We start from the raw sequence: 25,481 nt of genomic DNA on the forward strand, positions 1-25,481 counted from the left end.
TCCATACCCTTTTGTAACCACACTGCATTTGCATGCCCCCATGACATTACGCGATCCCCACCAAATATGACTCGCACCAACAGGAGCACTATTTAAACTTTTCAGTATTTATATCAAATATCAAAACCACAATAGTAATTATATATACTCTTACCAATATATATTATAATTATAATTATAAGTATAAGTATAATTTAATTTAATTTAAATTTAAATCAATATGGCTTCTAATGCTCCTAATCCTGTTGTAGAATGGTTAAACAAATATCCTGAACCTGTGTCAGTGGCTAGTCGTACTGCACCACAAGATGTTTTGAAATTAATTAAAGAATCTCCTGAATCAACTGTTATTCTTGATTTAAGAAATGAAAGAGCTCCATCTATCCTTCAACAATCTTTAAATATACCTGCTACAGGTGTAGATGGTTATGAACATATATCAGATGCTGTTCTTAATAAAATTACTGAACATAAACCAACTGTTAAACATATAGTTGTTCATTGTAATAGATCAAGACAAAGAGCTTCTAAAATTGCTGGTTGGATTCAAGATCATATCAATGAAAATAATGTTAAAAATTATGAAGTAACTATCTTAGATGGTGGTATTACTGGTTGGGTTGATTTAGATGAACCTTATCAGGAAGTCTTAATTCCATTCACTGATTAAGTGGATCCAATTGAGTCATATTTATTTCATTTGTACAGCTCATATAATTACATAGTTATAAACTATTTTAAAAAAAGTATTTTTACATTACTACAGTGTCCATGTAATGACTCTAATTACCGAATATAGTTTTAAGTGTAGGGGTAGTTGTTTAAGTAACCACAGATTTTTGAGTGCGATGCGATATAAGAAAATGAAAAATTGTTTGCAACTAAATAGAGAGAAGAGAGAGCGATAGTAATCATGGCTAGAAAATTAAAGGGTAAGGGACTTTCTGGAAAGGGATTAAAAGGTGCGCTAGCCAGACAGGTTGTCAAGGAAAAGATTCAAAAACAAATTTCAAAAGCAAGTGATGCTCAGAAAGAACAGAAGCTTAATAAACAGAAACAAATTAAAAGTGGAGGTGGTAAGTCAAAGGGTCAAGCCAAACAAAATCAAATTCAAATTCAAAAACAACATAAGGGATTAATACCTTTTGATTATGATAATAAGTTACTCTTAATAGGTGAAGGTGATTTTTCATTTGCTGTATCTATAGTTCAAGAGAATTTAATTCAACCAACTAATTTAATCGCTACTTCATATGATTCATTAGATGAGTTAAAAGAAAAGTATCCAAATATTGAAGATAATTTAACCATATTAAAAGATGAAGGAGTAAAAGTATTTCATAATATTGATGCTACTAATTTAGTGAAGGATCTTAAATTAATACCAAATAGTAAACAGAAGAAATCAAAAGTACCACATAATCAATTATTTATTGATAAAGCAAATTTAGATTTTATTATGTTTAATTTTCCTCATACTGGTAGAGGTATGAAAGATGTAGATAGAAACATTAGAGATCATCAAAAATTAGTTCTTGAATATTTTAAAAGTTGTAAAGAAGTATTTGATATTGTAAATAATGATTCAAAGAATGATTTTGCTGGTTATGTAGCTGGAGATAATAAGAATACTAAAGAAGGTAAAATTATATTAAGTTTATTTGAAGGTGAACCATATAATTCATGGAATATAAAAATTCTTGCTCGTACTCATGATTATAAGGTTGAAAGATCTGGTCGTTTTGATTGGTCTTTATTTCCACAATACCATCATAGAAGAACAAATAGTACAAGAGATACCACTAAACCAGCAGCAGAAAGAGATGCAAGAATTTATATATTTGATAAATTTAAGCCAAAAGATGGAGATTCCAAAAAGAATGATGATGATTCTGACTCTGACTCAGATTAGCATCCAAATACTTGTATATTATAAAAGCATTAATGTAGTCGTTATAGAGAAATAAACATAATAATAAGAATATGAATAACAGGTAAAAATCAACCATGAATAACCTGAATAACCTGAATAACCGAAGCCATACCCAAAAAAAAATAATTAATAAACTAAGAAAAAGATAAAGATAAAGATAAAGATAGTTGCAAAATAAAATATAAAAATAATGAATATGTAATTAGAATCGTTTATGCTGGATAAACCCTAACACAGTTATCAATTAAAAAGATCTCTCTTGTTAAAGGATCCTTAATTTTACCCATTCTAAGTAAAGTATTCTTCTCTGACAAATAAGTTTCAGAAGGATTTAATAATTTGTCAAATGGATAAATATTACCATTGGGTAATTTAAAGGGATTATCAAATATATTGGTAATTAACTCAGCATAAGGTAAGTTTCTACTCAATTTGAACAATTCAGGAGAGCATACTGGGCAATTATTAATCTTATTCAATAATTTATAGTATTGATTAGGTCCTCTATATTTCTTATTGGTAAGAACTGCAAGATCTTTCTTATAAATATTCTCCGTACCATTTGATTTATTTGTTGTTTCACCATCAACCATATCATCACTAGATCCTTTTCTAAAAATTGTATTTTCAATATTATGATAACATGATTTTGTTTTTAAACTTGATAATCCAGCTGATAAATAAACAAATATAGGATAATTTTTTGAAATGCCATAAAGATTAGTGAAATTTTCTATAAAGCAGCGAGATAAACTTTCCCATCTTTCATCAGATAAAAGTTTCTGATATTCATGATAACGAGGAGAATTAACTAACATACTACTTGAAAATGCAATTCTTTTATCATTTTTAACTTTCAATATGTTGTCGGTATTAGATAATATGCTATTTGTTCTATCTTGTAAAGCCAAATAAATTAATAATCCACCAATTTCTTTCATTCTAGCAAAATTATTAGTATGATTAGTAAGATCATTTTCCAGATAATTACTTTTATTACCATAAGGAGAAAGATTAGCATTAGAAAATTTAATAGCCTCATTAACATCACCTTTCTCTATTAATGATAAGAATTTACAATAATTTATTTCAAATTCTAAATTGGAATTAGCTTTCTTTAAGAAATTTCGATTTTCATTAAACCAAGCTATCACTAATGACAAATCATGTTTTTCCATTATAGAAACATAAACTTTATTAAAACCTTCAAATAAATCATAATCGATTAATTTTTTATATTTTGGATTAGATTCAGATAAACTCTTTAATAATACTAATCCAATATTTTCTCCTGAACCTGAATTGGATTTAATTAAATAATCAATAATTAATAAATTAGTTTGGTCTCTATACCAATTCATTAAGTTAGGATCATGCAAATTAAGGTATCTATCATTTTCATCTTTAACAGCAGGAGTTGATGAAGCTTCTTTACTATTTTTTACTGTAGATGAATCATTATCTTCAATTAATTCATTACCATTACCATTTCCATTACCATTACCATTACCATTAGTAGTACCAGAATCTTCATTAGGAGAAGTTTCCTTTGAATCAATTTTACTAGTACTACCATTTGGAGCCTGATCTTGTGATAAGCAATAATCTTTTAATTGAGCTAAATGATCTATCCTAGCAATAATTCTTGATTGAAGTTCTTGATCTCTTTCTATAGCTACTTTCAATTTCTTCTGGAAAGATTCAAAATTTTTAATAACTTTTCGAATCATTTCTAATTTCAATTCATTAGGTAATTTAGAATTCTTCTTAATCTTAGTCACATCTTCTGTCAACTGTTTCCGCTGCTTCTCGATTAATTTTTGAATTGTCTTAAAATTCTTCTTAATAAGTTCATTAGGAATTTTAAATTGACTAATATTTGTTTGAACATGAAAGTTCAACGTCGGCTCACTCATCCTGCCCTGTAGTTGCAAATTCCAGCTATACAGTTGTAATGAATTGTACTCAGATGATTACATGTCTCCATTCAATTTAGGGATTTCTGTGGGGCATTTACCTAATTGGGATGGCACATCCTTACCGCAATATATCCACAATAAATTCATAGATAAAGCTCTCGCATATACATACATTCTACTAAGACAAGATATATTAAATAAATAGATAGATAAATAAATAAATAAATACCACTAAATACCACTAAATAATTAAGCAACAGATACTGGTAAGACAGTTTTACTCTTTGGTAAAGTTTTATCTTTTAATCCATAAAATAATTTCTCTATTGAATTAATACCTACTTCAATTTCATTAAGGTATGCTTCATCCTTTTCTAAAGGATGATATCTACCAGAAGGTGCATATTGATATAATGGATCAATAAATTCCTTTTTGACTTTAAGATGAGTATAATAATGGAAAAATATATTATTTCCTCTATCTTTAACTAAATCTTCTTCCCATTTATATTGTTCTTCCTTTGATGGTAAAGTTCTCACCCCTGACCAAACTCCAGCAATTGCTGCAGCACTAGCTTCAATGGTATGAAAATTTAATGTAGAAACTGCAACACCAACAGTTGCTAAAGTTGGATCATCAATGGAGAAAGTATTGTAATAAAGACCTCCAACTCTTGAAATATTAGAAGGATCAATAACTTTTAAATGTTGATCTCTTAAGAATGGGTAATGATAATGATAACCAGTTGTAAATAATACTTTATCAAAATCCTTTTCAATAGTACCATCAGTAAAGAAAAATTCTCCAGTTTGAGGATCAATCTTGGAGATTGTAGGCTTTGGTTCAATACCAGTTGAATTTAAAGCATCATTAATCCATTCAAATACTAAATGAGGTCCACGTTTAGAATTAATTACTTGTTTAGCTACTGGAACAATGTATTGTAACATATTAATAGTACTAATACCACCCCCAACAACTAAAACTTTTTGATTTCTAAATTCTTCTTCACTTCTATAAGATTTAGTATGAATTAATCTACCAGGGAAATTATTATTATATTCAGCTAAACCTGGAATATGAGGAAAGTTTGGTACAGTATAATGTCCATTAGATATAACTACTGCATCAAATTTTTCAGTATACCATTTTTCAGTATTCTTTTCAGAATCCTTCTCTCTAACAGTTATTGACCATTTCCCATCTTCAGTTTTAGTTACATTTTCAACAGTTGAATTAAGTCTAATATAATCATAAAGTCTTTCCTTTTCAATGAAATTTTCAAATCTATCAACTAATTCTTGAAGGTATAAGAATGGATAAATTGGTCTTGATTTATCTAAATATTCAGGTTCATTATCAACATAAGAAAATCTTGTGAATCTTGTAGGAATGTTTGTGAACAAGTCAGGAAATACACCAGATCTTCTCCATTCTAATTCACTAGTAGTTAAATTTTCTTTCAAACTAATAGGATTTTCAACTGTTGCTTTTGATAAATCTTGAGGAATATCTTGAACTGGATGAATAACATCAGGTAAATTATATTTCTCAGTATTTAAAATAGTTTGGGGTGGAATTGGTAAATCTGCCTTATCTAAAGATGGAGCCCAAATTCCTCCTGCCTTATCTTTTTGTTCAAACGCAACAATCTTAGTGAACTTAGGATTTGTTGATTGCTCACCTCCTGCTGTTGAACTTCCATCTTTATTAGTATGAAGAAATTCATACAAGGAAGCAATTCCTGCTGGACCAGCCCCAATAATAGCTATAGAATTAATATTTAATTGTGTCATATTATATACTTGTTTATCATGTATACTATACTTCAAACTGGCCTAAACCCCCTTAGGATCATCAACTTATTATATAGTTTTGGTAATTGCAAAATCCACACTGACTGAAAAATTAACTGTGGCTGAAAACTTTTTTTTATTTAATTTTGTGTGCTTTCGGGGAGCTATCATAGTTAATATTAATAACCGAATTGAAAGTTCAATACTAAAAATACTAAAACGGCATTATTGGTATACGAGTGTTAAACTATGAGCAGTTATATACATGTCTGTCGTGATTAAGGCATGTCAGAATTAATTGTTTGCATATGTCGTACGGTAATGATTAATATTCTCAACTAAGTTATGTCTTTGCACCAGTAGATCGCAAACCGTTAGCGCACATGATCTAAACGCGACCCGACCCGAAATCAGGATAATCATACTTGTACTAAGTTAAATACTAAGAATAAAAAGAAAATGTCTCTCCCTCAACTTTTCTTTGAAATCAGCTGACTATGCATACATACATACATACATACATGGACTGGTTATTTATAATTGGAAATATCTTATGATAATGCCTCTTATGTGGCTTTAATTATATAGAACAACAAAACATAATTCATGTTAATATGTTAATATATATATATTATGAATTGTGTATATGAAAAATTCAAGAAAACTAATTTTATCTAAATATATGACTAAATATGATGAACCAACCTGAGGATTGAAAATAGCAAACCTAAAAACAAAAACAGTAAACAACTAAAAAAATAATAATAATAATAATAATAATAATAATAATTAAACTTCTAATAATATAATAAAAACGAAATGTAATGTAATGTAATGAACTTAACTATGATAATGCATAATGATATTAACAACCTATCAATTTGTTTTTGGGGAAAGTGTAACCACCTTCGGAAAATGTTGTCAAGTTGACGTTTTCATAAATATTCAAATGAGATTGAATATAATCGTAAGTTGGATAATCATCAGGATCACAACCAACATTGGTTTCATTGGCTGGTTGATATACTCTAACGTAATCGATATTCATAGTTACTGGGAATTGAATAGATGGCCAATTTATATAAGCCCAATTATTAGATATACCTAAATTCATAATAATTGACATTGGCTCTTTAGATAATCTACGCCAAGAGACATTACCATCTGGATGTAATGCATTAGCATAAATAGTCATAGTTGGATCATTACCAACAAACCATCTTAAATAACCTTCAGTATTATCATTAATATATTCGAAACCAAAATGTTGAAAATTATGTTCAAGTCCTTCACCTCTTTCATACCATGTAGCATTTAATGTTGTTGTAGCTGAAAATGCTTGTTGGAATGGACCTCCAGCATATGTATTCATAGTTGTAATTGATCCATTATAAATTTCAACCCAACTATAATCAGGAATATACCAAATATCAAAGGGAGCTAATTGAAGAGATTGTGAAGCAACCCCTAACATATTACCATCAGGTAAAGTACCAATTTCTCCTTCAATAGCGTCAATTTCAGGTGCACCACGACCAACACCAGGATTTGGATGAGATTGACCAGGACATGTACAACTATTTAATCTTTGACCAGGTAAATATGAAATCCCATCTGGAGATGATTGATTAGCAGTTATACCAACATCACAAGCTTCATAACTATAAGGCCAAACTCCATCAGTTGTAGCTAAATAACCAGGTCTACCTAAATTTCCCATTGTCCATAACCCAGGCCATAATCCTGAAATTGTTCCATAATTAGGTAAACGAGCAGAGAATTGAATCATACCTTGAGTAAAACAGAATTGATTCCAAGATTGAACCATTCCTGATCTGTAAAATAAATTATGATTTTGATAAGCATCCATTCTTAATACTAAAGTACCATTATCTGTAGTTACTGCATCAGGACTATACCACTCTAAATCTTTAGTGGCATCATAATGTAAATCAGGAGCAGTAAAGAATTGATCATCACCGGAATAAAAAGTTCTACCAATGACATTAAATTCATCACTAAATACTAAATTCCATGTATCACCATCTTTACTAATATGAGTATAAGCATCTTGTGGAGTATCAGGATCAATAAGTGATGTTCTAATTGCACTTAATAAAGGATATTCATAATGAGTTAATATTTCATAAACTTGAGGTTTATAACCACTAGTAACACCTGTAAAAGTTAATGCAGGAAGAATTACAAAGATAGCTGCTGCAACTATGAACATAATTATAAAACTTATAAGACCTCCTAGAGATCTTCTATCCATACTTTTTAAATCATGAATAAATCTATTTTTATCATATTCTGCATCAGCAATAGGATCAGGATTATGTAAGTAATCATCAGGTTCTTTTTCATCTATATGTAAGGGGAATGAAGTTGCCGGATATCCACCAAATGGTGAGAAATCTGTATTTGATAAGAAAGGATTTGCTGATGATTTATTAGATGTTGAAGAAGATTGATCATCTTCATCACCATATTGAGATGTTGCCCTTGAATTATTACCATTATTATTATTAGATGGATAATTTGGTTGAGCATATAAATGAGAAGATAAACTAGTTGAAGATACTACTCTTGAGCCAGCCATAGATGGATATCTATCAAATTCAGGAGGAACATGAATATTATTATGAGTTGGAGTATTACTACGATTATGACCTGGAGGTGGAGTGGCAATTTGATCTTCTGATGAACTATTTTCATGAGATAATAAATGAGAAGAAGTACCATTTTTTGAATAAAAACCAGAATAAGCATTGAACTTACCATATTGAGAATCCAAATTAGATTGTTGATTTGATTGACTATTATAATTAGGATGAAGATTTGAATTTGTAGTTGGAGATACTTCTGAATTAGTTGAATATCTTGTTGATGATGTGATTGAAACTTGATCCAGAGTCAGTTCAAATGGATTTCTTGGGATATTATTTGCGTGTTGGTGAGAAGCATTATGATCGAATGTTAAAGAATCACTATCATCCGATAGTTGAGGAGTATTTGATGTAAGATCTCTTTGAGACATATCTAATGGTATATGAATGAATAAGATATTAGTACCACCAACTTATAGATCTATAAGACTTTAAAACTTTGAAGCTTCAACACTTTCTGTAGGAGTAGGACTTAACTAATTGACCAAATGTAACGAATGAAACGAGTCCTAAATGAATAAATGAATGAAGTATGGACTCAATAAAATTGTAAAATTAACCCTTAGTATATGGGTATTATAATAGGATTAAAAATCTATAATAGTTACTAAGAAGAATGAAGCTCAAACGTCGGATTCGATGCCTCAGTAGTCTTTCTTCGAGTTCAAAATCACAAATCAGAAATCAAAAAAGTACTGAAAGTTCACAAAGGTGCCAATACCAAAAAAAAAAAAATTTATATGAAATGAAAAACAAAAAAAGATCTGTGAAAAAAAAAGAAATAAAATGAAGTATTTGCAATTGCGTCTAACAATATCTCACAATGGGGCGCCCAGTGGTTCTGGAGGACTGTGATAGGATTAAGTAAAGTGTTGGCTCAAGTTTTACAGGTTAGTTAATTAGTTTAGTAAAGCTTAGCTTAATGGAAATATATTCAAAAAGTTTACAATTCTATTTTTTTTAATAGGGGTTTCTTAAAAAGTCTTGTCTGGATCCATGTGATCTGGCCCACCTAATGATTTCTTGACTTACTCGTATGCGCAGTGCTGTGACAACATGTTCAATCTCTGGTGAGCAATCATGTTCTCCTGTACAATGATGATAAGTACTATTTTCAAATAAATATATACAATCATAAATGAGAAATGGGAAACATCCTGATGAAATTGTGTACTATAGTAGTCCCTTTGTAACAATAAATCCCTTTGCAATTTTGTTCATCTGTCAAGAGTTAAAAGCAGCACAAAAAAAGAAATTCTCATAGATCTATTTTTATTACCAGTTCTATATACAGGGCATGTGTATCTTTAATGTTCTTTTGTTTACATTTCTCGGGCCATTGTATTTTTAACATTTCGCGTACCAAGTTAGGAATTGTACTGCGGCATGGGTGCTTCAGGGGCTATGACCTTTGGTATCCCGCACTTTTGGTGGATAAACTAACATCCCATGACATCACAGGATTCTAAATGTAGAAATGTATTTAACTAATCGGTTTAGCGTGTAACAAATTATCTCCTCAGTCGAATCGGATCGAATTGAAAATATTCTTTCTTTAATATTCTTTTACGTGGACAAAGAGGCTTAGATTCCTAATTTTTCTAATAGTATACAACACACAGCTTTAACAATTGTTTGTGTGCGTTTATCTTTAGAATGCGCCGTTTATACTCTAACACAAATCCAAACTGCCACTATCAATTATCATCAATTAGAATGCTGTTTTGTTTCTAGTCGTTTGAGTACTACATTGAGGCAATGGCGGATGATTGTTAAGTAAGTCTATTGCTATTATTGGGATATTAACATAAGCATTTATATCCAAATTCATTACCTTTCCAATAACTTGTAACTATGTGTGTATTGTAAATCTTTTCTAAATCTTTTGAACATTTTTGCATCTTTTCGTCCAATTTTCACATTAATAATAGATTTACTTTTATTATATATATAAACTCTATAAATCTCCATTATATATAATCCCATGATTTCTACCCTTATAAATACCTTCTAATTTATTTTTTGATAATTCACCTCTCAAATTGAAATCTCCTTCAATTAAATTAAAAAAATTAATAATTCCATTACTAACTACTCCAAGAATGATTGATCTACCACTGGCTCCATTCTTGAAAATTGAATCTCTAGTTTTCAAATATTCATTTCTCGTTTGTTGGTCAATACTTTGACTTTGAATTCTTTTCTCTCGTTGTGCTTGCCGTATTTCTTTCTTACTTGTTGCCATCGTATTCTTCTTCCTAATTTTCTTTTCTGCTTTAACTCCATTTGAATTTTTGATTTCAAATGAGAATTCATAATTTATGCCATTTAATAACTTTTGAATATCCCCTAGTTTGGGAAATCCATTCTTATCAGCATTAACAACAAGAATTTGAAAATCAGGCAACGGGGGATTCTTCTTGGAAAAAGTTGAATTACCAGGTTTCCAAACATTAAAAGTGAGCTTAAAATCATCATCAATTTTACTATCTTTACTCTTTAAGCTATCAAACGTTTCGTATGATTGGATAAGTCTTAACGACTGAAACACATCCGTAAAATTGAAATAATGCGTCTGAAGATAATGCATAGAATCAATAATTGGAAATTTTTCTTCAGTTTTGAACCATCCAAACCAATTGGTAATTGTTGACCATATCCCTTGATTACTATTAATCTTATCTTGATATGCATTATATCTATCCACCTGTGAAGTTGTAAATTGACGATATGGCAAGACCATGTAACCATGTCTTTTCAAATATGAATATATTTGATATTCATCTATCCCATATTTACCATGTCCGAATGCCAAAGAATACAAAAATTCCAAATCTAATGGGTATAATGTATCATAATCAAATTCATCGTCCTTTTTGAATTCTTTTAAAAATGTCATAAATAGTTCATTGGCAAGATAAATAACCATTGAACCTCTTTCCACTAAATATACAGTCTCTAACTCATTTAAATAGACTACATTATTAGGGCCTGCAATCCCAATATCACGGAAATAATTACCCTTTATACGAGGAATTACACAACAATATTCACTGCCATCCTCTATCCATACCCCAACCAACAATTGTTTGACATGGTGACCTCTAATTCCAGATATAGCACCATACATTGCCTCACGAGCAGATTGAAGACTCTGAGATTGAATAGCAGTCGAATCAGGTTCAAAGTCTTTATCACCTCTCTTAGGGATGCCTGAGCCTGAGAGAGTAGACCAATCAGGAGTTTCATCTTCAATATCAAACTCGACTTCCCTAGGAATAACTGACTCATCATCATCTTGAGACATAGTCCTTCTTGTTAAGTTTATCCGTTTAGTATTCGATGAGAAGAGATGATGCTTTTTGAACTTTTCATTTAGCTTATTTTTGTGTAGGTTCTGATCTTTTTTTTTTCAGTGAGTTAACTTAGAGATCAAATTTTTACTGAGGAACCTTTACTGATTAATCACTTCTTCTTAGAGATTAGTACAACAGTATGACAGATCTGGAACATGGAATTACTTTCGATAAAATGGTATGTATATAATGTGATATTCAGATTTGGTTGTAATTTAAAGGTTCTTTTAACCTTTTTTTTTAAATTGGCTCGTATTAACAATAACTAGGCCGAATCATTATATGAAGATATGATAACCATAATACTTCGACAGCAAACGCTTCAAGCCTGGACAAATCATATTTCAAGAGAGCAAATGACAGATGATGCTAATTCTGATAAGATGGTTAATCCTGCAATTTTTAATAGAACAGACACTTCAAAAGATATCTATGGTCAAGATAAGGTCAAATTAAAGACATCAGAAACTTCACGATATTTTGCGTGTGAAAACTGTGGCAGGAAGATTGCTGGTAGTAGATATGCACAACATATAAATAAATGCTTGGATAGGAAGAGAAAATGGTGAATGAATAGAGATAACCGCTTGATAATATCTATTGAGGGTAGTGGGGTATAAATTCAAAAAGAAGGTCTTTTAAATAGGAAGGCAATAAGCGCGGGTAACAATGACTGAGATTGAAATTTTATGACCGGAGAGACGGGAGCACTTCAATGATAAGATGCTTACATGCATTACATTTAGCTCAGGTCTAGTTTCCTGCGAAGACGCAAGTCTTATCCTACCCAACAGAAATTAGGGAGGATAAGACAAGACAAGAGAAAATAAGACGAATTTTCTTTTTAAGAGCTTATCAAAGTAATAGAAGTTTAATCCATGGATAGTCAAATGTACATTTTTCTCCAACTACTTCTTTGTGCAATCCAGCTTTTCCATGCCTCCGACTAACAATGCCCCATAAACCAAGCTAATGTACAGTAATCATTCTCATTGCCGGTCTCTGGGAATGAACCAATTACCATAGAATTGTAGCATAATTTAGTATTCTACTATAGGATATTTAAAAAAGAATATACTTTTAACAATTAAATCAACCCACAAAGAGCCAAATATAGGTTCGGCTCATAGTCATAATGCCCTAAGCTAAGTATTGTAAATAAAGAACTAAAATTTTAGCATCCAGATTATGAAGTCTAGTCAGGAATAGTGGTGCACATCTGCATTTCCGGCTAATAAATCCAAGTGGGGACTCCGAAGAGAAATCCTTATATACCTTCTAGAAACAATAGTACATAGTATAGGTTCTCCATCCTCCTCTTTTTTTCTCCGTTTCCTTTTGTGGGGTAAATTTTCTGAAATGAGGGTTCTCCACTGTTTGATATATTTTGAAAAATTCAACTCTAAATCATCGCAACGGGTACTGGAATCAGACATGATTAAACATGAAAATATATAAAGTGGTCTATAATCCTATTCTTAAGTAATTTGTAGATTTAGTTGAGCATTAAGAAAACAGTAAATTTTCAGAAACCATTATGTCTACTTCACTCTTTGATTCAAGTATCTCCAAAAGCGAGGCCTTCAATAAACTTCCATTTGGTCCAAAAGTATATGATAATGTTGTTGTCAATCCTAAGGAAAAATTAACAACTCACTCTAATATTTACAGGAACAAAGCGTACCCAGATAGGTTAGTGGACAGCATTCATCCAGATTTAGATACTTATTATAAATTATTCAATAATGCTGTTGAACAATTTGGTGACAAACCATGTTTCGGTCATAGACCATATAATTATGTTACTCACACGTGTCAAAATTATTTCAAGCATTATACTTATAGTGAAATTAATGAGAGAAAGAAGAATTTAGGTTCTGGAATCATTAGATCATTATTAGCAAATCCATTCTTAGACAACAAATTAGTTCTGCATGGTAAAGTAATTAATCATTTACGTGATTGGAAAACGTATGGAATCCCTCATACTGCTACAGAAAATAAGAATCATGAGATTGAAGATAGTACATCTTTTATCGTATCTATCTTTTCGGGTAATAGATTAGAATGGATGTTAGCAGATGTCACTTGTTCAGCCTATTCTCTTACTAATACTGCTTTGTATGATACTTTGGGTCCAGAAGTTACAAAATATATTCTCCACTTAACTGAATCACCAATAATTATCTGCTCTATTGATAAGATTGAAACCCTTTTAGATTTGAAAGAAAAATTCCCTGAAGAGTTGGTTAATCTCATTCAACTTGTATGCATGGATCCAATTGAATTTATTGATCAACGCTTAATTTCTAGAGGAGAAGATCTTAGGATAAAAATTACTGACATGTTTGATGTTGAAAGAGTTGGTCAGGAGGATAGAGTTGAAGAGTTGCCACCTTCAAAGGACTCATTATATACAATATCGTTTACATCAGGAACAACAGGTTCAAGACCAAAAGGTGCGATGCTCTCTCAGAGTAATGCTGCAGCTGCAATAGCCTTTTTGGGTTCTACAGAACCTCATGCCAAAGGTAATGGAGAATCGGCATTCATCTTTTTGCCATTGACCCATATCTATGAACGTGAGTGTAGTGCGTTTGCATTGATGTCAGGTTATTATCTTGGATTTCCCCAGTTGACGATTCAAAGAAAACAAGTGGATGTATTCAATAATTTGATTGAGGATTTAAGAATTTTCAAGCCAACTTATCTTTCTATTGTGCCAAGAATCCTTACAAAGATGGAAGCATTGGTAAAGACTTTAATTAATGAGATGGACGATGACGAATCTAATAAAGTTAATACCATTATTGAATATAAATTACGTCAACAATCTTTAAAAGATGGCTCTACTGGTGCAAATAAAGCATTTGATGAATTTCCTGCCTATAAATCATTAAGGGAATTCTTTGGATTAACTAATCTTAAATGGATGCAAACTGCTAGTGCACCCATTGCCCCCTCAACTTTGATTTATTTGAAGGCAAGTTTGGCAGTAGGGACTAGACAATTATATGGTTTGACTGAGACTACTGGTGCTACTACAAACACAGATCTGTTTGAGATGAATGCAGGAACCTGTGGAGCTATTTCAATAACAAACGAAATTAGATTAAGAAATGCTAGCGAAATGGGTTATGATATTAAAGAACTCAAAGGTGAGTTGACGATTCGAGGTACTATGGTCTTTAAGGGGTATTATAAGAACTTAAAAGAAACAAACAATGTCTTTGATGATGAAGGTTGGTTTCATACTGGGGATATTGCTAAGTTAGATCCTAAAACTTTCCGTATTTCAATTATTGATCGTGTAAAGAATTTCTTTAAATTGCAACAAGGTGAATACATTTCACCTGAAAAGATTGAAAATAGATACTTATCATCCAATCCACTTATTACTCAATTATATGTTCATGGTGATTCATTAAAGAATTACTTGGTCGGAATTGTTGGAATAGATTTTGAAAGAGGTTTGAGATTTTTGAATGAAAACTGTGGGTATAATAAAATAGATCTCACTGATGATGAATTGTTAGTTGAAATGAATAAAGTTGATGTGAAAAAGAAATTCTTGAAACTTTTAAACGAAAATGTTAATGGTAAATTAAATGGGTATGAAAGACTTCATAATATTCATATTGAATATAATCCATTAACCTTAGAAAGAGATGTGGTTACCCCAACTTTCAAGATTAGAAGACCGGTAGCTTCTAAATTCTTTGGAACTGTATTCCATAGATTGTATGAGCTTGAACAATCATTATTGGATGATGTTAAGTACTTGAAATCTAAGCTCTAAATAAATTTTTTTATATATTTTTATTATAACCCTTTTATCAAAAATATATGATTGTAAATGACTGCAAAAAAGTAAAAAAAAAAGTAAAAAAAATAACTTTATCACAAATTCATTATCGCGCTATCAGTTACTCAAACAAGAGCACTTTTGCCGTGATGAGTCAAATGCGACACTCCGCACAAAGTATGGAGAAAAAGAAATGAAAAATTTTGATGAGACAGTGACTGTGCGGACTTGCGACTTGGCAGTACAAATTAAGCTTAAGAGTAATTATGCTTACAAGATAATCTTTATCAATTTTTTTACAGAATATTATATATACATATTCTTTAAACTAATGGCTTTCACCATGGCACCACCTCCTCCGATAGTTATAGATGCTCAGGCAGTTAGTGGGATAACTGGGTCAATCTCCATTGCATGTTGGATTATAGTGTTTGCTCCACAAATTTATGAGAATTTTAGAAGAAAGTCAAGTGAAGGATTATCTTTAAGTTTCGTAATATTATGGTTGGCTGGTGATGTATTCAATGTATTAGGTTCAGTTTTACAAGGTGTATTACCTACCATGATTATTTTAGCTATTTATTATACATTTGCTGATATTGTTTTATTATGGCAATGTCTTGCTTATGGTGATGGAGAGGGTAAAACAGATCTTATTCATTTATCACCTGCTAATCCTATGAACGAAGATGTATTAGAGACCGTATTATCAAGAGAACGTCATCAACATCACCATAATTATTTACCTTCAGAAACTGAAGATGAACTGGTTTATGACAGTCAATCAGAGCAATCTCAATCCCAACAATCTCAACAAGTACAATCTACTGCTAATGGAAGTACTCTTGACTTAGAGTATGGCTCGGTTGCAGGTTCATCTACATCTTCTAGTTCTTCCTCTTCTGCATCTTCCTTATCTATTGTTCAATCTATACTAATTAAAATTTTAATGGTAGCCTTGGTGATTTTGGCCGGCATAATAGGTTGGTACATCTCATATTCTAAGGATTCTAATCATCCTTCTAAGCCAAAGCATCCTCAAGACTTGGTTTTTGATCCTTTGGCTCAATTCTTTGGGTGGTTATGTGCTATATTATACTTGGGGTCAAGAATTCCTCAAATAATATTAAATTTTGAAAGAAAATCATGTGAAGGTATTTCATTTATGTTTTTCTTATTTGCATGTCTCGGTAATTTAACTTATGTGGTTTCTATTTTAGCCATTGATATGAGCTGGCATTATTTATGGGTCAATTCCAGTTGGTTAGCTGGATCATTAGGTACTTTTGCCTTAGATTTCACTATATTTGTTCAATTTTTCTTATATAATGAAAATAATAGTAGTAATAACTACAGTGAACTTGAACAAAGTGAAGAATCTTCGTTATTAACTTCCCAACAACAATCTCAATTGCACCAACAAAGTTATGGTGCTTCAACATAAAATTATTGGGCCAAAAAAATTTTTGTAAATTATGTACATTAGAGTTAACGCCAAAAATCTATATTAGATACATTATAATTTAGACATTAAATATATAAAGTTTATGATAGAACCATTTTTATATAATTAAATTCCTTTCGTATAACTTTTTAATTTATATATGGGGTACAATAGTTAAGGGATTCGCATTTAAATCCTGGATGACACAAAACCTCGGGCGGAATTCTACCTAAAATCCGATGTGCTTACTATATGATTTTTCAATAACAATAATTTAATCTTCTGAAAATTACATTAGTAAACCTTTGGGCTCATATTTACTATTGTGGTCATTTTAAATACTAAAGCTCGGATCATTTTATATAAGGGACAAGTAATTATATTGCCACTTATTATATCTGTATTAATAATATCTAAAACAATCTATCAACTCCAATTTATAATTAATTAAATATTGTGTGCGACTTATATTAGGGGCCTTTAAATATATGGTGACTATGGAAGCAAACGATATTGACGGGAAAAAGAAAAGAAATAGACCAAGTTTGGTATGTGTGGTGTGTAAAAAACGAAAGATCAAATGCGACAAGGGAAAGCCATGTTCGCAATGTGTTAAGAAACATATTGAAGGTTCTTGTGTTTATGAAGATATACCCATCACTTCGAGACGTTCAAAGAAATCTAGACATAATAATCATATTCCTATACTTAATCCAAAAGATAGTGGATGTTTTGATGAAATTCATGTGGGGTCATATAATGAATCAAATCCTAATCCTCCTCCTATATTAGCTGCTATTACTGCTGTATCTACATCTGGTACAACTTTTACTGATGGTACTTCAAAACCTTCTAAAGTAGATTCATCATTAGTTCTTGTTTCAAAAACTGAATTGGAAGAATTAAGAGCCAAAGCTCAAAAATATACCTTAGGATTAATATCCCCTGGTCATTCAGATTCATCTGATGATTATTTCAATACATCTTCAGCTCCAACTTCTGTATCAAGTGATGGATCTAGTGAAACGTATTATTCAAATAGATTTGTTCCTAGTGAAACATTGAAAGTATTTCAATGTCATGATTCAAAATTACCTGGGCATATAGTAGATCGCGAATTAAGTTCTCGTAATCATATGTTTACATCTGGTTTACCATCTGGTAAAGTTAGAAAACTTACTTTGAAAGAAATTCAGGTTCCTACTACAAATGCTCAATCTGTATCAGTTTATGGGTTAGGCATAAATCCTTATGATAATCCTAGTGATGTAATCAACTTTTATGCAAATTATGATCCAGTATTTATGAAAGGGAATAGGAGAAGAATGAATATTGGACCTCTAGCCTGGGGTTCAATTCAGAGGAAAGATCATACTTTATCATTATTGAAAGAATATACAAAAACGAGGCCTTTCAAAGAAATATTTGATTCAAAGAGGAAACCAATTCTGATACCAAATTGTAGATTAGTACCTATACCAGCCGATGAACATAAATCAACATTGAATCTTGATGGTAGTCAAATAAAAAATTTTGAAAAGAAAATCCTTGATGAAGATGATGAGACGATCCAATACGACATCAAGTCAGAGAAACAGTCTTCTGAAAATACAGATTCTGAACCTACCAATAATGGAACAACCCAAAAAATTGATCATGGATCCAATTTTGTTAAAAAATTTGTGGATGATAGAAATATTACTTTGGGTTTGACTGTCCTTGATGGAGGAAAACTTGATCGTGAACTTAAATTAATAGAAAAGATTCAAGTAATGATGCCTAAACGTAAAGTTATATGGATTTTAGCAAAGAGATTCTTTCGAATGATATATCCATTATATCCGTATATTGATGAATTTGAGTTTAGACATCATATAGAAAACATAGTGGGTCCAGAATCAGTATTTGATGAATCAATTCCTACTGTACAAGTTAAACAAAAACGAGATTTCGCATATTTAGGAGTATTATTTATCGTATTAAGACTTTCATACTTGTCTTTATTCTTTAATAGAAGTTCTATTAATGAATCGATATTGAAAGAAACGGAAAATTTAACTGTCGAAGAAGAAGAACGAAAATTCTTATTGCTAAATCCAATAAATATTTCAGCTATTGAATTGGCTCAATCATGTTTGCATCAATTCCATTTAATGGGAAAATTAAGTATGCCGATTATGACACTTGCTATCTGGATAAGAATATATCACAGAATAGCTCCAGAAGAAGGTGAAGGATTGGATGGAGGAGATTTTCAAATTTATAATGGTATGTTAATTCAAATGGCATACTCTATGGGACTTAATCGAGAGCCACAAAAGGATCTTGAAAATGAGAAAGCCAATAACTTAGGTAGAAAGATATGGTACTTTTTATGTGCCAATGATTCGATTGGAGCTTTTACTTATGGGAATCCCTTAACAACAAACACAATGTATTATGATACTAAACTTCCATTCTATACTGAGGAAAATACAAATTTACAAGATCAAGAATTGGAAAGAGCTACAATCACTTTATTTAAGTATAGTGAAGCATTAGTAAAGGGTCCAATGAAAGATTTGTTGTCATGTATTTTAGATGTCAATAACAAAGTTCCAATTTCGGAATTTACTCATCATTTAAATCATTTTGAATGTGCAATAAGAGGTGTCTATGGTACAGTTCATGATTATATTAATCGATTAGAATCTACAGATGTTACTTATCATTCTGGTAAGATTATGAAGGCTTCTTGTTTAATTAGTTTGAATGCTTTCTTTGTATCTATGTACTTTCATTTATTTAATCATTACGAAAAGAAGAAAAATTTTGAGTTAAGTTATTTTTACTTAACCAAATTAATGGCTATTACTATTGGTGAAATGATTCCATGTTTTTTGCCACTCATTGTAAGAAGTCAAGAAATATTTGGTGAAGGTGCTGATTTAATTGTGAATCCACCTCTTATTCAATCAATTCAAAGAGCCTGTGAAATGATTGTTATATCATTGGTTAAATTCAATTTATGGATTTATAAAGCATGTCTTACCCCTGACCATAAAATTAAATATAGTACAGATATTAAGTATAGAACTTATTTTGAATCTATGTGTTCATATGTTGCCATACTTGAAAAATTTGCTAAACTTAGTTTGGTTGGTGCTACAGTTATGAGTGGAAGATATTACTATGCATGGGCAATTTCTAAGATTCATGGATTTTTCATGAAAATTGTTAATGAAGAAGAATTTTATATAGCTCATAAAGATACGGAACTTTATTTTAATCCTCCTACTTTAGATCAGCTTGACGAATTATATAAAATTGGTGAGACTGGTATAAATACTATTCGTGCAAGGGCTAATAAAACTTGTGAGGATTTTAAAGCTATGTATACAATTGATCCAAATCAAAGACCAGCAATTCTTAAGAATTTTGATGAATCTTACTTCCATGTTCCTGATGGTGATATTGTATATTCTAGAGGAGTTAGTGTTAATGCTGAAGTTACACCAGTTTCTGATACTTCAAATGAAATATTATATGAAGAATTAATTGTGGATGATTTGCCTCAGATTGATAGTGCATGGTTACAAATGCTTAATCAAAAGACAACGACTGGAGAGTATAGTCATACAAGTAATCCTAATGCTAATCCAGCTAACTCTAACCCAAATTATATGAATGATAGTGATGTCCCTAATTCTTATAATTTTAGTAGTGGTAGTAGTGGTAGTGGAATTTCTAGTAATTCAGCTGAATTAAATAGTTCTACACAAGAATCTACTCCATCTCAAACCATGCCATTTGGCTTTAATGGTCAAACAACTGAAAATTTAACAATTGATAACTTTGGTGGTATTTATGATTTTTCTGATAATCATTTTGACTTTTTCAGTGACTTACCTCTTGAGAAATTATTCAAATAAATTCTTTGGATTTGGATTTGTGTTTGTATATGTATTATATTCTGTGATTTCTTCTCTATAACTTTTAGGTTTTAATTTTTAATTTCTTTTATTTAAATTGGGTAATACATATATTTTTTTGCGGTAATTATTTGGTAGCGTGGGTGGCGGCCGAAGAATTCCGGAGATAGCCCTGCCGGATTTTCCCAGTTGGGACAAAATCTTTTTTTTCTCCATATTCAAAAAAATTTCATAAACTCTATTGAATTCTTATAACCGATAGATAGTACTCTAAACTAATTGTAAACTAAGTTGAGTAAAGCTGTTCCAAAGTTAGGCAGATTGTTCCATTAATATATTTCCTTTAATTTGGTTTATTATTACTTGTTGCTTGTTGTTTATTGGTAATTTGGTGTGTTCACCGATATTATTAAGTCCGAAAATTAAGTAAAGCCAAGTAATAGCCGTTCGCCTCGCCCTAAGATGACTAGTAATATCGATCAAAAGATTGTTAAAAAGAGAAAGAGACCAAGTTTAGTATGTGAAAATTGTAAGAAGAAGAAGATTAGATGTGATAAGGGTCAACCATGTAATCAATGTGTTAAATCTAATAGTATTCATACATGTCGTTATGATACAGAAGGTATAATGATTAATAATGCCGGTCATAAATCTTCTTCTTTACCATATATTTCAAGTGCAAAAAATCCTATTCCATTATTTCTGAAGTTTTCTGGTAATGAATCATCAACAACAAAGAAATCAACGGCAGATACTGGTCATTTAAATGCTCTTGCTGATGCTGCTCATCATGCAGTAACTCTAGATTCATTATATGATAGTGCATCATCATCATCAGCTAACCTTCTTCGTCAAAAGGCCAATAAAGATTCTATATCTGTGTCTATGTCAGAATTAAATACTTTGAAAGAAAGATTACATCAAATTGAATCACTATTAGGAAAAGACACTTCATCAGCACAAAGTACATCTCCCGATACTATTTCATTACCAATTCCATCTCAACAAAATCTTTCTAATCCAGCTCCAGCTTCAGCTTCAGCTTCAGTTTCAGTTTCAGTTTCACCTCCAGCTATAATTCAACCTGCTCAACCTCAGTCTACTCCAGTTCCTCAATTAAATCCATATATTTCACAATATTCTAACCAACCCCCTCCTCCACCTTCATACCGATCCAATCCAATTCACCTACCACCTTTACAATTTAAAAACTACAGTCAATCTCCTTTACCTTCCACTAATACCCCGAGCCAAATAGTAAATAATCCTGACAATGATACCAGAACCAAACTTCTGTCCAACTCATCTTCCAGTACAAAGTCAAGCCCCTTTGCAGAGAGTCTTAAAACAAGTGCTGTATCGCCTGCTTCAGCTCTCTCTGAAAAGCTTGTTAAGGCTACCGATTCAAGTTCACTACTTGGAATTCATCCTTATGCTAATGAAACCGAAAGAATTAATCTTTTTGAAGATTATACATCTATTCATATTAAAGAACCTTCAAGAAGAATCAATTTTGGTCCATTTGCTTGGTCTTCAATTATGAAGAAGGATATGGGATTAAGAATTCTTTGGGATTATGTTAGTTTGAAAGATGATGAAAGAACTATGGCAGCTACTGTATTTAGTCAAGCAAAACATGAAGTAACAGCTGAAAATTTGAGTGTTTTTACTGGTAATGATTCTGGAGAAAGTGAACTGAATTTTAGAAAAAGAGCATTAGAGACTGATGGATATACTGATGCACTTCCATATAATGCTATATTAAAAGCAAGAGTAGATAAGAATATTCAAAGAAGTAAATTAAATGAAAATACTTTACCTTTAGGTTTAACGTTTTATGATGGGAAGATTGATCGTGAATTACAATTAATTGAAAAGATTAGAATTATTTTACCATCGAAAAAGATTATTTGGATGTTAGTTCATCGATATTTTTCTTGGTTATATGCATTTATGCCATTTATGGATGAAGAATGTTTTATGACAAATATTATTAAGATTATTGGACCTGAGTCGGATGAAGAAATTCGAGTTGAAAAGTTGGAAATAGAAAGAAGATTGGATTTAGCATATATTGGATTATTATTAGTTATACTAAGACTTTCATATTTATCATTATTTTGTAATGATGCAGCCAAGAATGAATATAATTTGAATAATAATGATCCATCTCCAAAGGCTCAAGAAGTCAAATATCTTTTATCTAATCCAATAAATATAAATACCATTGATGTTGCCGAATTATGTTTAGATCAATTTCAATTATTAAGGAAAACTGCTTTCCCCGTCTTTCAATTAGCCTTTTATTTAAGATTATATCATTTATATGCTCCTGAAGATGGTGATGGAGCAGATGGTGGAGATTCTCAAGTATTAATTGCTGTATTAGTTCAAATGGCTTATTCCTTAGGACTCAATCGTGATCCTGATAATTTCCCTGACGTATTAAATAATAAGAGAGAGAATCAAGTGGGAAGAAAAATGTGGAATTTCTTGGTATTGGCAGATTTACATCAAGCTTATAGTTTTGGAAATCCTCTGAATATTGACGATAATAGTTATGATACTAAAGTTCCTGTTTATGAGCCAGGAACAGAAAATATTTCTGATATACTTTTGGATAAATTTGTTACTGAATCATATTTTGAATGTAGTACAATGAGTGTTGTTTTAAGAAAAATTTTAAAGTTAGTATTGAATGTTAAAGATGGTGCTAATATGGCAGAATTGTGTAAACTTTTAGATGAGTTTGAATTATTAATCGATCGTCAACATGGAACTTTAGAAGATTGTTTAAAACCTTTAGATAAAGAAGGTCCTTGCTTTATCTTTACCAGAAACTTTAGAACAAAATTTTATCTTTCGTTAAAATCATTTTGTATTTCAGTTTATTATCATTTATACCTTTATTATGAAAGAAAGAATGTTGAATTATCATATTTCTATTTAAAGAAGATTTTATTAATTTGTTGTACAGATATTATGCCTCATTATTTTACATTATTAAGTAATACTGAAATTATTTGTGATATGATAATTAATCCAACTTTAGAACAAATTATTCATAAGAGTAATCAAAATAATTTAGCATTAATTGTTCGAGTAAATTTTATAATTTATCATTTAAAGAAACAACCTGAACATATGGCAAAGATGTCTTATGATACAAAATATTCAATATATTATCGAGACTTGTGCCGATTTTCTTCATGTTTAACAAGAGCTGCAGAAGTATCAATTGCTGCTATTTCAAAAATCAGTAATCGATATTATTATGCATGGAGAGTTACAAAAGGTCATACATTTTTATTAAAAACAATTACAAGTATGCAATTTTATGATGATAATTATTCAAAAGCTGGTAATTTATGTATACCACTTTTCACCCTTGAACAAATGGATGAAATGATAGATATTTGTGAAAGAATGTTACATAAAGTTGGTAAATTTAAAGAATCAATGTTCTGTGTTGATGCCACATTTAAACCAAGTCCTAATGAAACATCTTCAATTAAGGCTGAATCTCCTAATAGTAATTCTACAATTCATAGTAATTCTATATCTACAAATTCTTCAGAACCAAATACTGTTGGATCAAGTAAAGAGAAAGACAAAGAGCAAGTTGATCAAAATTTTACATTAGAAAATATTGATAATGCTGAAATTGATAAATTATGGTTCCAAATGTTAGCTTTGAAATATGATAGTAATAAGAATTATGATGAAAATACTATATTTCAAAGTCAAGAAGCTAGACGTCAAAGTCATGCTTTCCCGGGATTGCTTCCAGCTAGTCCGAATGCGGCGGCTTATACAAATGGATTAAGTAATGGTAATAATCCTCAAAATGCAGCTAGTCCTGCAAATAAAGTTCGATCATCTATAAGCCATGTTAATTCTCCCTTTGGAGCAGAATTCCCAATATATGGTCCAGGCTTAGATAGACTAGGATTCAATGCTGAACAAGCCAACCAGTTTGATATTTTTAGCGAGTTACCATTTGAAAGAGTCTTTAGTAAACCAGAGTAAGAGTAAGAGTAAATAACTTTCTATAAATTTATTATATATTAATGTTTGCTTAATTAATGTTGCTTCTATTACTTAATCTGGTAATGTAATGTAGAAAAGCCTACTTCATCAATGGTGAAACCTCTCATATAATTACTATATTTACTAGCGGGAAGGACTTAACCTCATGATAAATTTTAATCACAGGAAGCCTCCAACCCCATACACTATTTTTTTTTGTAATTTACCCCCACCATCTCATCAATTATATCATTCTTATTTTGTATTTATAAGATTCTCCGGGATATAAGCCTAGACTCTACGATTTGTTTGTCATTTAAATATTATATGTTACATGTTATTAGAATGAATTTGGAGATCCTTCCAAGCTCTGCTCAAGCAATTTTTCCTATAGGTGTATAATGAAAGAGAATTAAGAGATCATAGTAATTGAGAGTGTGGTCTCACAATTAACGGCCGATAGATTATTGAAACTCACGGCAATAACATTTGGGTAAGATCGGAACCTGGCCGTTAAATCCTAAAGTCCACAATGAATTTTGTGCGCATCGGCACGCTGATAATTTCTTCATCCGTCGGGGACATCGTTAACCCCTTTGGGAATCATTACCGAAAACT

The 25,481-nt window shown here is 30.9% G+C and overlaps 11 protein-coding genes across 11 annotated transcripts; 7 read left to right on the plus strand and 4 right to left on the minus strand. All coding sequences in view use genetic code 12, as the record gives it.

Annotated features, from left to right (window-relative positions):
- Window position 1: 1 nt before the first annotated feature.
- Window positions 2-725, plus strand: RJT21DRAFT_10938 (uncharacterized protein). Its single transcript, XM_064879896.1, has one exon. It carries the CDS (start codon window positions 221-223, stop codon window positions 668-670), a length of 450 nt encoding a protein of 149 aa, XP_064740908.1. The 5' UTR covers window positions 2-220; the 3' UTR covers window positions 671-725.
- A 1-nt stretch (window position 726) lies between these two features.
- Window positions 727-2,029, plus strand: RJT21DRAFT_10945 (25S rRNA (uracil2634-N3)-methyltransferase). Its single transcript, XM_064879900.1, has one exon. The coding sequence runs from the start codon at window positions 914-916 to the stop codon at window positions 1,910-1,912; it is 999 nt and encodes a 332-aa protein (XP_064740909.1). The 5' UTR covers window positions 727-913; the 3' UTR covers window positions 1,913-2,029.
- On the minus strand, window positions 1,945-3,895 carry RJT21DRAFT_117206 (glucose-induced degradation complex subunit). Its single transcript, XM_064880611.1, has one exon. The coding sequence runs from the start codon at window positions 3,847-3,849 to the stop codon at window positions 2,146-2,148; it is 1,704 nt and encodes a 567-aa protein (XP_064740910.1). The 5' UTR covers window positions 3,850-3,895; the 3' UTR covers window positions 1,945-2,145.
- On the minus strand, window positions 3,848-6,082 carry RJT21DRAFT_10985 (uncharacterized protein). The gene has a single exon (XM_064879909.1). The coding sequence runs from the start codon at window positions 5,647-5,649 to the stop codon at window positions 4,102-4,104; it is 1,548 nt and encodes a 515-aa protein (XP_064740911.1). The 5' UTR covers window positions 5,650-6,082; the 3' UTR covers window positions 3,848-4,101.
- A 16-nt stretch (window positions 6,083-6,098) lies between these two features.
- On the minus strand, window positions 6,099-9,035 carry KRE6 (beta-glucan synthesis-associated protein). The gene has a single exon (XM_064880612.1). It carries the CDS (start codon window positions 8,687-8,689, stop codon window positions 6,515-6,517), a length of 2,175 nt encoding a protein of 724 aa, XP_064740912.1. The 5' UTR covers window positions 8,690-9,035; the 3' UTR covers window positions 6,099-6,514.
- An 827-nt stretch (window positions 9,036-9,862) lies between these two features.
- RJT21DRAFT_117210 (tRNA splicing endonuclease subunit) lies at window positions 9,863-11,794 on the minus strand. Its single transcript, XM_064880613.1, has one exon. The coding sequence runs from the start codon at window positions 11,623-11,625 to the stop codon at window positions 10,276-10,278; it is 1,350 nt and encodes a 449-aa protein (XP_064740913.1). The 5' UTR covers window positions 11,626-11,794; the 3' UTR covers window positions 9,863-10,275.
- On the plus strand, window positions 11,795-12,560 carry RJT21DRAFT_123989 (SAGA histone acetyltransferase complex subunit; the record flags this gene model as incomplete). Its single annotated transcript, XM_064882770.1, has 3 exons — window positions 11,795-11,852; window positions 11,944-12,158; window positions 12,476-12,560. Exons 1-3 carry the CDS (start codon window positions 11,814-11,816, stop codon window positions 12,558-12,560), a joined length of 339 nt encoding a protein of 112 aa, XP_064740914.1. The 5' UTR covers window positions 11,795-11,813.
- A 580-nt stretch (window positions 12,561-13,140) lies between these two features.
- On the plus strand, window positions 13,141-15,505 carry FAA2 (Faa2p). Its single transcript, XM_064885648.1, has one exon. The coding sequence runs from the start codon at window positions 13,212-13,214 to the stop codon at window positions 15,471-15,473; it is 2,262 nt and encodes a 753-aa protein (XP_064740915.1). The 5' UTR covers window positions 13,141-13,211; the 3' UTR covers window positions 15,474-15,505.
- Window positions 15,506-15,692: 187 nt separating this feature from the next.
- RJT21DRAFT_117215 (cationic amino acid transporter) lies at window positions 15,693-17,038 on the plus strand. Its single transcript, XM_064880614.1, has one exon. The coding sequence runs from the start codon at window positions 15,811-15,813 to the stop codon at window positions 16,921-16,923; it is 1,113 nt and encodes a 370-aa protein (XP_064740916.1). The 5' UTR covers window positions 15,693-15,810; the 3' UTR covers window positions 16,924-17,038.
- Window positions 17,039-20,959, plus strand: ZCF35 (Zcf35p). Its single transcript, XM_064880615.1, has one exon. It carries the CDS (start codon window positions 17,412-17,414, stop codon window positions 20,832-20,834), a length of 3,423 nt encoding a protein of 1,140 aa, XP_064740917.1. The 5' UTR covers window positions 17,039-17,411; the 3' UTR covers window positions 20,835-20,959.
- Window positions 20,960-21,076: 117 nt separating this feature from the next.
- MRR1 (Mrr1p) lies at window positions 21,077-24,927 on the plus strand. Its single transcript, XM_064880616.1, has one exon. It carries the CDS (start codon window positions 21,297-21,299, stop codon window positions 24,861-24,863), a length of 3,567 nt encoding a protein of 1,188 aa, XP_064740918.1. The 5' UTR covers window positions 21,077-21,296; the 3' UTR covers window positions 24,864-24,927.
- The last annotated feature ends 554 nt before the right edge of the window (window positions 24,928-25,481 follow it).

This window comes from Scheffersomyces amazonensis, assembly GCF_036850825.1.
Source record: "Scheffersomyces amazonensis strain UFMG-HMD-26.3 chromosome Unknown RJT21scaffold_1, whole genome shotgun sequence".
NCBI classification, from domain to species: Eukaryota; Fungi; Ascomycota; class Pichiomycetes; order Serinales; family Debaryomycetaceae; genus Scheffersomyces; species Scheffersomyces amazonensis.